Raw genomic sequence first — 13,512 nt, forward strand, 5'->3', positions numbered from 1 at the left:
TACCTACTCAGTCTCATCTTCCCCTCCATTAACCTTCTCATCTCCTCCTTTCACCCCTGGGTTAGATAACGCAGACCTTCAGCCCACCAGGCTCACTGTAGGCGTTGGAATGGTTGAACTGTACAAAACTTTGATTAGATTTTTTTTGTCTGTTCTGTAGATCCCTGTTTTGTCTTTACTCGTAGCTGATTATCATGTGATGGATAAGTTCATGAGAATAACTTCAGACACACACACACACACACACACACACACACATACATTCACACACACACACACACACACACACACTCACGCACGCACACACTTCTCTGAATGCTGTAACTGCAGCATAGCGTGGGTGATTCCCATGGTTGTTTGCCTAGTTTTAATTATAAGGCCCTGTCCCTTTAAAGCAGAGATAATCTGAGGCCAGCACACTGACCATTGCCCTTGTGATCAACCCTTTAACCCTGCACCTCTCACCCTGCCATCATAGCCTGGTGGATTGTCCCTTTACCTCCCTTAGGCCCCAGTAAAGCCCCCTCCCTGAGGTCTTTCATGTGCCCTCCACTGTACGACCTGACAGAAAAGTCGGTACAGCCCCTTTAAGGGTCAGCTTTCGGTCAAAGGGTCTAGTGTTACAGGAATATGGTTTGTGATAATAACTAATGCCAGAAGTCTTTCCTGACCATCTTATGTATTCTAAGTAGCCTTGGCTTTTGCCAGACGGAATGATTCATAGGAGCAGGAGTCTCTCCTTGTTTCTGTAGTGTGTATTGCTGAGCGATTTGTGCTTTTTGAGGTCGGTTTGGTTCGATTGTTAAAAAATAATCACGGTTTTCGATTTCTGTAACGGTTTTCTAGTGGTGATGAAGGAGAGTCGGACCAAACTGCAGCGTGTCGATTGCATTCCATATTTATTAAACAAAACATAAACACGACTAAACACTAAACACGACTAAACACTAAACACTACAAAACAATAAACGTAATGAAAACCGAAAACAGCCTATCTAGTGCAAACTAACAGAGAGTACAAGTAAGACACTAAGGACAATCACCCACGACAAACTCAAAGAATATGGCTGCCTAAATATGGTTCCCAATCAGAGACAACGATAAGCACCTGCCTCTGATTGAGAACCACTCCAGACAGCCATAGACCTTGCTAGACAACCCACTAAGCTACAATCCCAATACCACCACCAAAACCCCAAGACAAACACACCACAATTACAAAAACCCCATGCCACACCCTGGCCTGACCAAATACATAAAGATAAACACAAAATACTTTGACCAGGGCGTGACAGAACCCCCCTAAGGTGCGGACTCCCGAACGCACCTCAAAACAATAGGGAGGGTCCGGGTGGGCGTCTGTCCATGGTGGCGGCTCCGGCGCGGGACGTGGACCCCACTCCTTTAATGTCTTAGTCCCCTCTCCCTTCGTCCCTGGATAGTCCACCCTCGCCGCCGACCATGGCCTAGTAGTCCCCACCCAGAACCCCACTGGACTGAGGAGCAGATCGGGACTGAAGGACAGCTCGGGACCGAGGCAGCTCGGGACTGAGGGGAAGCTCGGGAGTGAGAGAAAGCTCAGGAGTGAGAGGAAGCTCAGGAGTGAGAGGAAGCTCAGGAGTGAGAGGAAGCTCAGGAGTGAGAGGAAGCTCAGGCATGTAGATAGATCTACCAGCTCCTGGCTGGCTGGTGGTTTCAGCAGATCCTGGCTGACTGGCAGAGATCCTGGCTGACTGGCAGATCCTGGCTGACTGGCAGATCTGGAAGAGTCTGGTTGACTGGCAGATCTGGAAGAGTCTGGTTGACTGGCAGATCTGGAAGAGTCTGGTTGACTGGCAGATCTGGAAGAGTCTGGTTGACTGGCAGATCTGGAAGAGTCTGGTTGACTGGCAGATCTGGAAGAGTCTGGTTGACTGGCAGATCTGGAAGAGTCTGGCTGACTGGCAGATCTGGAAGAGTCTGGCTGACTGGCAGATCTGGAAGAGTCTGGCTGACTGGCAGATCTGGAAGAGTCTGGCTGACTGGCAGATCTGGCGGCGCTGGGCAGACTGGCGGCGCTGGGCAGACTGGCGGCGCTGGGCAGACTGGCGGCGCTGGGCAGACTGGCGATGCTGGGCAGACTGGCGGCGCTGGGCAGACTGGCGGCGCTGGGCATACTGGCGGTGCTGGGCAGACTGGCGGTGCTGGGCAGACTGACGACGCTGGGCAGACTGACGACGCTGGGCAGACTGACGACGCTGGGCAGACTGACGGCGCTGGGCAGACTGACGGCGCTGGGCAGACTGGGGGCACTGGCGGCGCTGGGCAGACTGGCGGCACTAGCTGCTCCATATAGGCTGACAGCTCTGGCGGCTTCTTACAGACTGACCGCTCTGGCAGCTCCGTGCTGACTGGCAGCTCCTTGCAGACTGGCAGCTCCTTACAGACTGACAGATCCGTGCAGACTGACAGCTCCGTGCAGACTGACAGCTCCTTGCAGACTGGCAGCTCCATGCAGACTGGCAGCTCCATGCAGACTGGCAGCTCCATGCAGACTGGCTGCTCTATGCAGACTGACAGCTCTGGCTGCTTCATGCAGACTGACATCTCTGGCTGCTCCATGTAGACTGACTGCTTCATGCAGACTGGCAGCTCGGGCTGCTTCATGTAGACTGACAGCTCTGGCTGCTCCATGCAGACTGACAGCTCTGACTGTTCCATGCAGACTGACAGCTCTGGCTGCTTCATGCAGACTGGCAGCTCTGGCTGCTCCATGTAGACTGGCTGCTTCATGCAGACTGGCAGCTCGGGCTGCTTCATGTAGACTGACAGCTCTGGCTGCTCCTTGCAGACTGGCAGCTCCATGCAGACTGGCATCTCTGGCTGCTCCATGCAGACTGACAGCTCTGGCTGCTTCATGCAGACTGGCAGCTCTGGCTGCTCCATGCAGACTGGCAGCTCTGGCTGCTCCATGCAGACTGACAGCTCTGGCTGCTCCATGCAGACTGGCTGCTTCATGCAGACTGGCAGCTCTGGCTGCTCCATGCAGACTGACAGCTCTGGCTGCTCCTTGCAGACTGGCAGCTCTGGCTGCTCCATGCAGACTGACAGCTCTGGCTGCTCCATGCAGACTGACATCTCTGGCTGCTCCATGCACACTGACAGCTCTGGCTGCTCTATGCGGACTGACAGCTCTGGCTGCTCCATGCAGGCTGGCAGCTCTGGCTGCGCTGAACAGGCGGGAGACTCCGGCAGCGTAGGAGAGAAGAAAGGCTCTGGCTGCGCTAAACAGGCGGGAGGCTCCGGCAGCGCTGTAGAGGAGGAAGGCTCTGGCTGCGCTGAACAGGCGGGAGGATCCGGCAGCGCTGTAGAGGAGAAAGGCTCTGGCTGCGCTAAACAGGCGGGAGACTCCAGCAGCGCAGGAGAGGAGAAAAGCGCTGGCTGCGCTGAACAGGCGAGGCACACTGAAGGCCTGGTGCATGGTGCTGGAACTGGTGGTACTGGATCGAGGACACGCACAGGAAGCCTGGAGCGGGGAGCTGCTACCGGAGGACTGGAGTGTGGAGGTGGCACAGGATGGGCTAGACCGTGAAGGCGTACTGGAGATCTTGAGAGCAGTGTTGGCACAGGATGTGCAAGGCTAGGGATGTGCACAGGAGGCCTGGTGCGTGAGGCTGGCACCAACTTCACCAGCCGACTAACACGCACCTCAGGACGAGTATGGAGCGCTAACCCAGGTGCCATCAAATCCCCAACACGTTCCGTCGGGCGAATTCCATGCAAAAAGCACCAACACAGCAACTCCCTCATTTCTCTCTCCTCCAATTTCCCCATTAACTCCTTCACAGTCTCTGGTTCTGGTCTCCTCCTTGGCTCCTCACGATAAACAGGGAGAGTTGGCTCAGGTCTGACTCCTGACTCTGCCACACTCTCCCTGAGCCCCCCAAGAAATTTTTGGGGCTGATTCTCAGGCTTCCATCCGCTACGCCGTGCTGCCTCCTCATATCTGCGCCTCTCAGCTTTCGCCGCCTCCAGTTCTTCCTTGGGGCGGCGATATTCTCCAGGCTGAGCCCAGGGTCCTTTACCGTCCAGTTCTTCCTCCCATGTCCATTTCTCCAGGTGGTGCAGCCTCTCCCACTGCAGCTGCTGCTGCTCCTGCTGCTGCTGCCTCTGTTGCCTCTCCTGTGGTTCCTGCCTGTTAACACGCTGCTTGGTCCGTTGGTGGTGGGTGATTCTGTAACGGTTTTCTAGTGGTGATGAAGGAGAGTCGGACCAAACTGCAGCGTGTCGATTGCGATCCATATTTATTAAACAAAACGTAAACACGACTAAACACTAAACACGACTAAACACTAAACACTACAAAACAATAAACGTAATGAAAACCGAAAACAGCCTATCTAGTGCAAACTAACAGAGAGTACAAGTAAGACACTAAGGACAATCACCCACGACAAACTCAAAGAATATGGCTGCCCAGATATGGTTCCCAATCAGAGACAACGATAAGCACCTGCCTCTGATTGAGAACCACTCCAGACAGCCATAGACCTTGCTAGACAACCCACTAAGCTACAATCCCAATACCACCACCAAAACCCCAAGACAAACACACCACAATTACAAAAACCCCATGCCACACCCTGGCCTGACCAAATACATAAAGATAAACACAAAATACTTTGACCAGGGCGTGACAATTTCAGTTTTGATTATTTTTGTTTCCATTAAATGCGCTATGCATTATGTGTGTTGAATACTATAACAACACAGAATAAAACAATTAATAAAAGTCCCATGATGGTAGTGACTGTCCATTATTGCTTACATTTATTAACCAATATTTATTCACATTTATTAAAATATTTCAGTATTTCAGTATATTACATTTGTTTTATTATTTAATTCCAAGTCATCATCTCATCTATATAGAGCTGCTGCCTATGCTGTCTGACAAAATCACTATTTTGTAGTTCTTCAAAGTAAATTAGGCATACTTTTATGAATGCTGAATACCAACTATCAATCACTTAGATCATGTATTTTCGGGTAGAGATACACCACGAAGCAACAGCTGCTCTCTGTATATCCTCACACAATTTTGCATTCTAAAAAGAAGCACAGACCTGACAAGTAGACGCGCAATGGATTATGGTCATTGTAGTTAATTACGATGTTTTAGGTGCAAAATGTAGTCGAATTTTGGCTTGTTGGAAACTACAACATCGCACAGTTCAGGATGGGTCTGTTTTATCTCTAGATAAACGTTGCAATGTACCCGTGGAGCTCACAGGGGGAAAAAAAAAAATGGAATTCAATTTTTTTTAACCGACATCGGTCAATTAGTTGTTTGAAAACTGAAAAATAACTGTAATTACAGTTAATCAATCAGCACTAGTAGTGGGAGGCAGCTTGATGTACAAGAACACCCTCTAGGAAGGACGCTAGTCTACCACAGCACCTTATCCCCAATCTATCTCCTATAGCCTAACCAGGGCTCTTGAGTTTCTTCCAAGTCAGGTCACATGGTCAGGAAGCACTCGGGGCCCTACTTATCTGTGATCTAAATCCAAATATCCTGTTGTGGTTTGTTGTGGTTTCTGTTGCTGTTATTTTTGTTGGTGGCGCTCTGATTGAGTTTTACCCTGGCATTGGGTCAGGTTGCATAGTTAGACATTTCATTAGATAGTATGAGATTACGGACCAAGAATACGTTACAGGACTTGGGTTCTTCTCAGTGTTCTGTCATTGGCGGTGAGGAATAACATCTCTCTTTGTGTCCCTCATACAGTTTCACAACACATGTTTGTGGGTGTACAGTTGGACTAAAATGGCGGGTCAGTTGAGTTCTCATTGAACTGTATAAGGACAAGGCCACAGAGGCTTTGGGGTTATTCAAGCAAAAGGCCTCAGTACTCTTCCCCTCGAGAGTCGACCCCACAGCTCCCGACTCCATCCGGTTTCCCACGCAGACCCCACACTTCCAGGCCTCACCACAGTCTCTCTCTCTCTCTCTCTCTCTCTCTCTCTCTCTCTCTCTCTCTCTCTCTCTCTCTCTCTCTCTCTCTCTCTCTCTCTCTCCATGTCCATATGCTTCTGGGTGTTCGGCTTTAGCTACAGTCAGCCTCAATGTCCTCAGGCTGCCTGTAAACTAACTCTCTGAGTTAAGTCCACAGTTCTTTGGCTGTGTGAAGCAACATGGTGCTTTCAATTTCACCAATAACAGTAGGTCTACTCAGCTGACGCCTGTTTGACAAGATAAGTGTTCAATTTGCCTCAACACTCTTGTTGACATGTAAAGTTTAGTAAGGAAGATATGCTGTCTGGATATCTTTGACATGTCATCAAATGCCTTTCACACTGTCAAGAAATGTCCTTCATATGTTGATTACGTAAGAGCCCAGAGCAGCATCTATTGTACTGTGTATGCGCTAAATGAGAAGTCATGAGTGTGTTTGACAGAGAAGATCGCTCCCAGTTCATCCCCCCCAGGATGTTTCCAATCTCCTGCGCTGGCTAACACTCAGCTCAGCCTCCGTCAGCATCAGTGGATGCCTGTCTGTGAGTGCAGTGCATTAGACCGTGCTGTCTTTGATGATCATCACTGTCACATAGGATCAACTGGACAAACATCAGAGAGTGATGAGATATCCCTGATAGAGGAAGATAGAGAAAGCGGAGCTGTGTCTTTTTCCATAGGCCCACATTGCGTCATATTTGCTGAGAGCAAATGGGGATCTCTCATCGACTCGACCCATCGATGTAAAGTAACTGGAGATGAGAAGAAGATGAAAGGGAAGATTGCCCTAAGCCATTGCTATTCTAGTGTCACATCTCTCTCACGTTAAGAGGGAGGGAAAACACAGACATGTCATGTGATGTTTGTCTTTAGATGTAGGTAACCTAGTGGTTAGAGCGTTGTGCCAGTAACCCGAAAGGTTGCTGGATCGAATCCCCGAGCTGACAAGGCAGTTCTGTTCTGCCCCTGAACAAGGCAGTTAGAACACTGTTCCCCGGTAGGCTGTCATTGTAAATAAGAATTTGTTCTTAAACTGACGTGCCAAGTTAAATAAAGGTTACATTTAAAAATGTTCTGGAACGTCATAGTGATGCTATACATTACTTGAGACATGGTGCTCTTTTGTGAAAGTCTTCGCAGAACTCGGAGGGACCCCACCAACCCTCTGTCATATATTCTATTTTTTCTGAATTTATGTATACATATTTTACATTATGATTTGTCAACTTTTTGTATATGTATGTTATGCAAGTTATGATGAGCGTTCTGTTTTTTTGACAGCTTTGACTTTTTTTCTCCGCTCTATATATTGTGTCAGTTGCTTTACATTTGTCGTCTAGTTAATGGAATCTGTCCCTAATGATCAACCAAACATGCAGTGATATAGCTAATATTCATTTATTGTGATACCTGAGTGGATGGACATTCTCACTGTCAAAAATACTATTTCAAAACATCGATCCCATGAAGTTGGTTTTGTGATAGCTCCTTTCGTACAGTAACTGGGCCATTCAACTAAGCCGTTCTTTCCTTGTCAGAATCAGAATCACAGAGTACATTTGGGCACACCCAGAATTTGACTTGGTGATGTGATGCTGCTGGAAATACGCAACATACAGAAAGTGAGAGGAATTTACACAAAGTGTACAACCATTTTTGACCAAAAAAGAGATAAGTTGACATAGAACTGTAGAATACGAGCAGATTTACAGTAAGAAATGTATCATTTACAGTATAAATAATATATGGAAATGCGGAAGTAGGGACTTGTGTTAGGTGCTAGAGAGAATTCATTTGATCCCCTGTGTTTTTGACTAATATTACTGATTATTTCTCCTTTCAGCTATTTGTACAAGAACGAAATCCAATCAATTGACAGACAAGCATTTAAGGGACTTGTCTCTCTAGAGCAACTGTAAGTGACCAGCTACTCATCCTCCTCTTTCCTCCTATTCACCCTCTTTCCTCCCCTTCGCCCTCTGCACCTTCATATCTGATTGCCCGTCTGTCCGGACCCCCCACCCCACGGTGTCATGCCGCCACTATGCATGCCATGTGTGCACCCGCCAATTGTATGTGGCGCTGACACCCTGCATGAGTAGCATGCCTCGTTGCCACGACAACAGACGTGCGTTACCTGATTCTCGTGCGTAAAAATACAGCACGAGATGCCCTGCCCTGCCCACTCTCTACTGTAGCTAAGCAGATGCAGACTCGAGCAGGCCTCAGCTTCCCATGTACTTAGACTACAGCTCCAGCTCCTGCTTGCCGCATGCCATGCTGCACAGCTTGCCCTTCACTGTGGGCCCCATTCAAACTTGAGATAAGTGCGCTTAGCGTGGACTTAAGTCAATAACTTACCGTAAGTTCATGTTAAATCAACATACCTCAAGTCTGAAAAGGGCCCTGTGTGTCTTGACTTCCTCCCTGGAGTCGCACTGCTGTACTGTACACTGACTGCTTGTCTCCCCCTTGACCTTACTTGTCATTGTCCATCTAGTTGTGTTATGCACTAGTTCTGTTGTTTCATAGAGGCCCCCCTACGCATTTCCCAAGCAGAGTGATAGAGGTCACCCTGTGCCTATTGCATGGGCTTATTATGTCTACGAGAAATACCTTCAGTATCGGTATGAGAAAGGATGCCTCAAATCTGTATAAATGTCCATGTGACCTTAAGCTATCAATGTGATGTCTACATTTCTAACATCTTTTCCCAATTGCATGTTGTCTCAATGACTTGAATATGTTCAAATCATCCCAGAAATTAGATTCATTTCAGATTTTTCTTCTGTTTGTTGATGTACCGGTTTTATTGTGTTTGGTAAATGTTGAGTGTGTGTTGGAGACCAAGGCTGATACAGAACTTACAACAAAGCAAGCTGTCCACACCGAGTAGTAAATTGTGTTTAAACCACCAATGCCATGAACTGAAATTGCCTTCTTTTAGTAAGCCAATAGTTAAACAATTCTTTCAACAATAAATTATTTTGTGATGCAACTGTTGCCAAATGTTGAGTTTAGTGAGATTGTTATTGTTGGTTAACCCTAACCCTTCTCGGAAAATATATATCGCAACCATGGGGCTTCATATGTCAATGGAAGACAATTAAACTGACATCATTTAATAAGGGGTGGATACTGAACACAATATTTGGGAAGTCATGACAGTGTCCTCCATGAAGGCATTTTCTTCTCTGAACTACCCCCAAACAAAAATGTCTGACGTGCATCTTCCTCCTCACAGCCAATTCGGGTGGTTGAACCTAGGAGAAGGCCTTGTGGCTGTTTGTCCCTGCATAACGACATGCATGCACACTGAACAAATGGCTATTCATTAAGCGAAACCAAATCAAAGTCCAGGCTCTTTGCCCTGCAGCTGGTTTGAGTTTTGATACAGTAATGAAGGATTTTATGTGTGGGTGACAAGTTCTGAGCCAGAGTTGCATTCACTTTAATGGCTGTCTGCTATTCTGTTGGGCTACAACTATGCTATGCAAGCTGTATGTTGGAGTTGGGGGGGATTAACATTTCCTTAAAGTACTGCCAGTCTTGTATTTAATATCCCATGCTCCCCTGCTATTTAAATGAGAGAATTTCCCAAGCATGTTGGCTCGCTTGTTGTCGACCATATTCAATTCACAAACGGGCTACCTGTGGCCAAATATGAATTTAACGCCAGAGCAACCACAGAACATAAGCAATGTATATTTTATTAGAACATGTACACAAAGCATGTTTCTGCCCCTCGCTAACATATGTAAACAATAGTTCCATATCACAATAAATCTCAACTTGGTGCTTAAAATGTCTTATTACGGGCCTCTGTAATGCATCGCAGTGCTAGAGGCGTCCCTACAGAACTGGGTTCGATCCCAGGCTGTGTCACAACCGGTTTACTTGGCTCATCGCGCTCTAGCGACTCCTTGAGGCTGACCTCGCTCGTCAGTGGAATGGTGTGTCCTCTGACACATTGGTGCGCCTGGCTTCTGGGTTAAGCGGGCGGGTGTTAAGATGCGTGGTTTGGCGGGTCATGTTTCGGAGGACGCATGACTCGACCTTCGCCTCCCGAGCCCGTTGGGGAGTTGCAGCGATCAGTCAAGATTGAAATTGGGGAGAAAAAGGGGCAAAAAAAATAATAATAATACTGTTATTACACTTTGTTCTATTACCCTGTTTACTGGCATAAAATGTGCTTTAATTGTAATTGTAAGGTAAAATAAATCAACGGGCTTATGACTCACATACATCAATTATAGGTTATAAGGCTAGTCTGTTGCCAAGTTCACTGTTAGTTGTTGCCAAGGGGTGACAACAAAATCAATATTATCCCCCCCTCTCTCTCGCTCTCTCTCTCTCTGTGTCTATATCTCCTCTCTCTCTCTCTCTCTCTCTCTCTCCCTCTCTCTGTCTCTCTCCATTTCTCCCCAACCCTCTCTCAGACATGAAATACGGCTGTCTGTGTAATTCCTCTTGGCTGTTCAATGTTCTGTTGTCTTTGGACATCCTCTGGCCTGCCTTAACGTCCTCTACACTCTGATGAGGGAAGAACTCCATTTTTCAGACAACACCCTACATCTATCTCTTTTTTTAAAAGTCAAAAGTCTTAAATGCATTCATAGTATAGTAAATGGATGCTGTGCTATATCCACTGTTGCTCGAGATTAACCGTTGTTTTTCCTTCTGATTCGTGCAACTTTGCTTAACCTTTGCTTGCTTTGACTGTTGCTTTGTCTGTTCAATAAACAAACATGTTACGGAACCTAACAATTACTGTACAGTGAGTAATTGGTTTGCAAATGTCATTGTCCTAGCCTTACTCTATGTTTATTACCATTAGTTCTGAGTTTTGTCTCTTTTAACTCAAAGGTGCTCTGGTATCACTCATAGTTGCATTCCATTGAATAACTGTCTGTACCCGCAGATGGGCCATTCCATCAGAAAGTTAGCCTATAGGGATAGAATTCACAGACGCTCAATATTAACTGTCTGGTAGGGATACATATAGGCCTAGTGCAAATACCTTCTTGTCTGAATTATGACTTAAAGTATCCCTGGAAATACAGGATTGTGTTTTAACAGGTTATGTAATGGACGGGTTAAGGGGTTCTTGGAAGGCATCACGAAACCTATTGGAATGTACTGAAACTGCCAGTTAAAATGTGATTATTTCATTTCTGTGGCCTACTGTGAAAACGTGCCCATCTAGTCTAAATGATCATCCTAATGTGTTGTTACTGTGCTGTGCCGATGCTCTGCACTTTTCCAGGTACCTGCACTTCAACAACATTGAGTCCTTGGAACCAGAATCCTTCACCCAACTCCCAAAGCTTGAACGCCTGTAAGTCCACTATCTCCACTTTTCACCTTTCACTCTATCGTACAATTGCAAGTTACATTCTTACTTTAAAGTACACATTTGTCTAAACGATGGGGCAATGCAACTTTAGCAAACAACTGGACATAACTCTCCAAATGATATAATTGAATGATTTGTTTATGGCATGCACATGCTTGTCAAAGTCTCTACCTGAGCTAACTCATTCCAGAGGGCATTGAGTGCATACCAGACTTTACAACGTAAACATTCTGGGAAATAGACTTTAATCCCCATGAAATGGCCTACATGATACACTGTGAATAGGATGCAGTGTCCGTAACCGACAGAGCCCTAATGTGTTTAGCAGAAAGCTGTACTTACAGGGGGGGGGTTTCAAAGCAGCACAACCCTTAGATGACCTTTCAATGTTCTGGAGTACCTTCATGTAACAATGGACAGCTAATCTCTTCAACATGTCACTTGAGGTCTGTGGGCCATTTTTACAGCTGGTTGCCTGTTTGTCTGGGGTAAATAGCTAGAGAAATGCTATGAGGACAGACTGCACAGGGATAAATGTGCCCAGCGTATGTTTGGCTGTGTTTGTCCAGAACCCTCACTTACTCTCTGTCTGGTGCTCCTCCAAACACTTCAAACTCAGGTTCCTGACATGTGGTCAGGAAGAAATCAGGGCCCTACTCAAAAGAATTCGTAGATGGCCCACAACCACAACTTCAGGGTTATGTGTGTGTTTCTTATTCACTGACCCATCAGATCTCTATGTGCTATGTAGGACAGAAGCTAAGAGCCCAGGTCAGCTAGAGTTATCCTGCAGGGCCAAAGAGTCCACTAATAACACCTGTGCCTTTTGTCTGGAGAGATATCAATTCTCCTGACACCTAACATAGGAGGGATCTGAGAGAATTTCACCAGGGAAATAAGGGACCGATATGAAAAAAAAAACATTCTTATTGAAGTAACAGTAAACTCAGTGAACTATGTCAGAACCTTAAGACCCCACGGGATCTGGACTGGACCTTCTACCATGCGGATGGATGGCTCACCGGCCGGCTGTTTTCACGCTCTCACACCAGATGTGGGAGTGTTGGATCTGATCTGAATTCCTCCTTCAGTGTCCATCTCTCCGTGTTTACGGGCTGCCCCTGGAATCCCGCCACACACGTTCCCAACCCTCCCCAGAAAAGGAGCCGCCTGCACACAGCTGGAAAGGGGAATAAATTCCCAGATGCATTTATTCTGGAACGTTTGTATGGGAAGATTTCCATGACAACTGAATGTCCAGTCTCACTTGTTTGTGACCAAGAGAAGTCTGAAAGATGTATCTATCTCCTGTGGATTGAAAGAGAAGAATAAGAAGGAAAAAATCTTGTTAGTTCTTTTGATATACGGCGATCGCTAACCAGTGGCGATTTTAGCATGTAATTCTTGGTGGGGCTAACTCAGCAAAGCCACTAAACAACACAACACTAAACAATACATTAATTGCACTATAACGGCAACAAGCGGTGCCCACAAACTGTTAGGGCCTACATAAAGCTGTCCCAACAGCAGAGCTTTCTTTCCAGCACAATGGAGTGAATCCTAACTACACTTGGCTATCAGTGGAGCCTTGTCTGGCAGCGAAACAATTCATTCAGCCTCATTTACTGCCTTTAAAAAAACCAGGCTGATATGGCTGACTTGCTTAAACAAATGTGGTTTCTAATGACAATTGGGGTGTTCAAACTATGGCATAAGGGAACGATGAGCGGATAATAGGAATTCTGTGATTTCGATTAAGACATTAATGAGCGAGCTAAGACGGATGTAGTCAATATAACTATGTATTCAGCACTTTTGAAATTTACAGCGACAGAATGCAGAACATGGGCTGCTCCTACCGTATTTTCCCTGTACACAAAGTCAGAAGGATAAATAAAGGGGGCGTATAAGCAGACAATGAAAGCTCTTACAATATTTAATGATGACATTTCTCTAAAACAGGTTATAGGCTACATGTGCACCACCGAGTCAGACCAGTAATGTTAGGTGAAATTAAGAGGTGAAAATAGACCAAATTATTAGGGTGAGGCACATGGGCTGCTAACAGTTTACTACACAACATACACTTAGAATTACTCTCTTAGCTATAGTATACATATCTCCCTGGTATATTACATAATTTATGAAGCAGCATACA

General features: G+C 46.3%; 1 protein-coding gene across 1 annotated transcript in view; it reads left to right on the forward strand.

Moving 5' to 3' along the window:
* Positions 1-13,512, forward strand: part of LOC112256541 (peroxidasin) — a 95,388-nt gene that overhangs the window by 44,318 nt on the left and 37,558 nt on the right. Inside the window, exons 4-5 of the mRNA XM_024429861.2 lie at positions 7,842-7,913; positions 11,265-11,336. Coding sequence (XP_024285629.1) covers positions 7,842-7,913; positions 11,265-11,336 — 144 coding nt within the window. The remainder of the gene's footprint in view (positions 1-7,841; positions 7,914-11,264; positions 11,337-13,512) is intronic.

This window comes from Oncorhynchus tshawytscha, linkage group LG08 (genome assembly GCF_018296145.1).
Source record: "Oncorhynchus tshawytscha isolate Ot180627B linkage group LG08, Otsh_v2.0, whole genome shotgun sequence".
Taxonomy (NCBI): domain Eukaryota; kingdom Metazoa; phylum Chordata; class Actinopteri; order Salmoniformes; family Salmonidae; genus Oncorhynchus; species Oncorhynchus tshawytscha.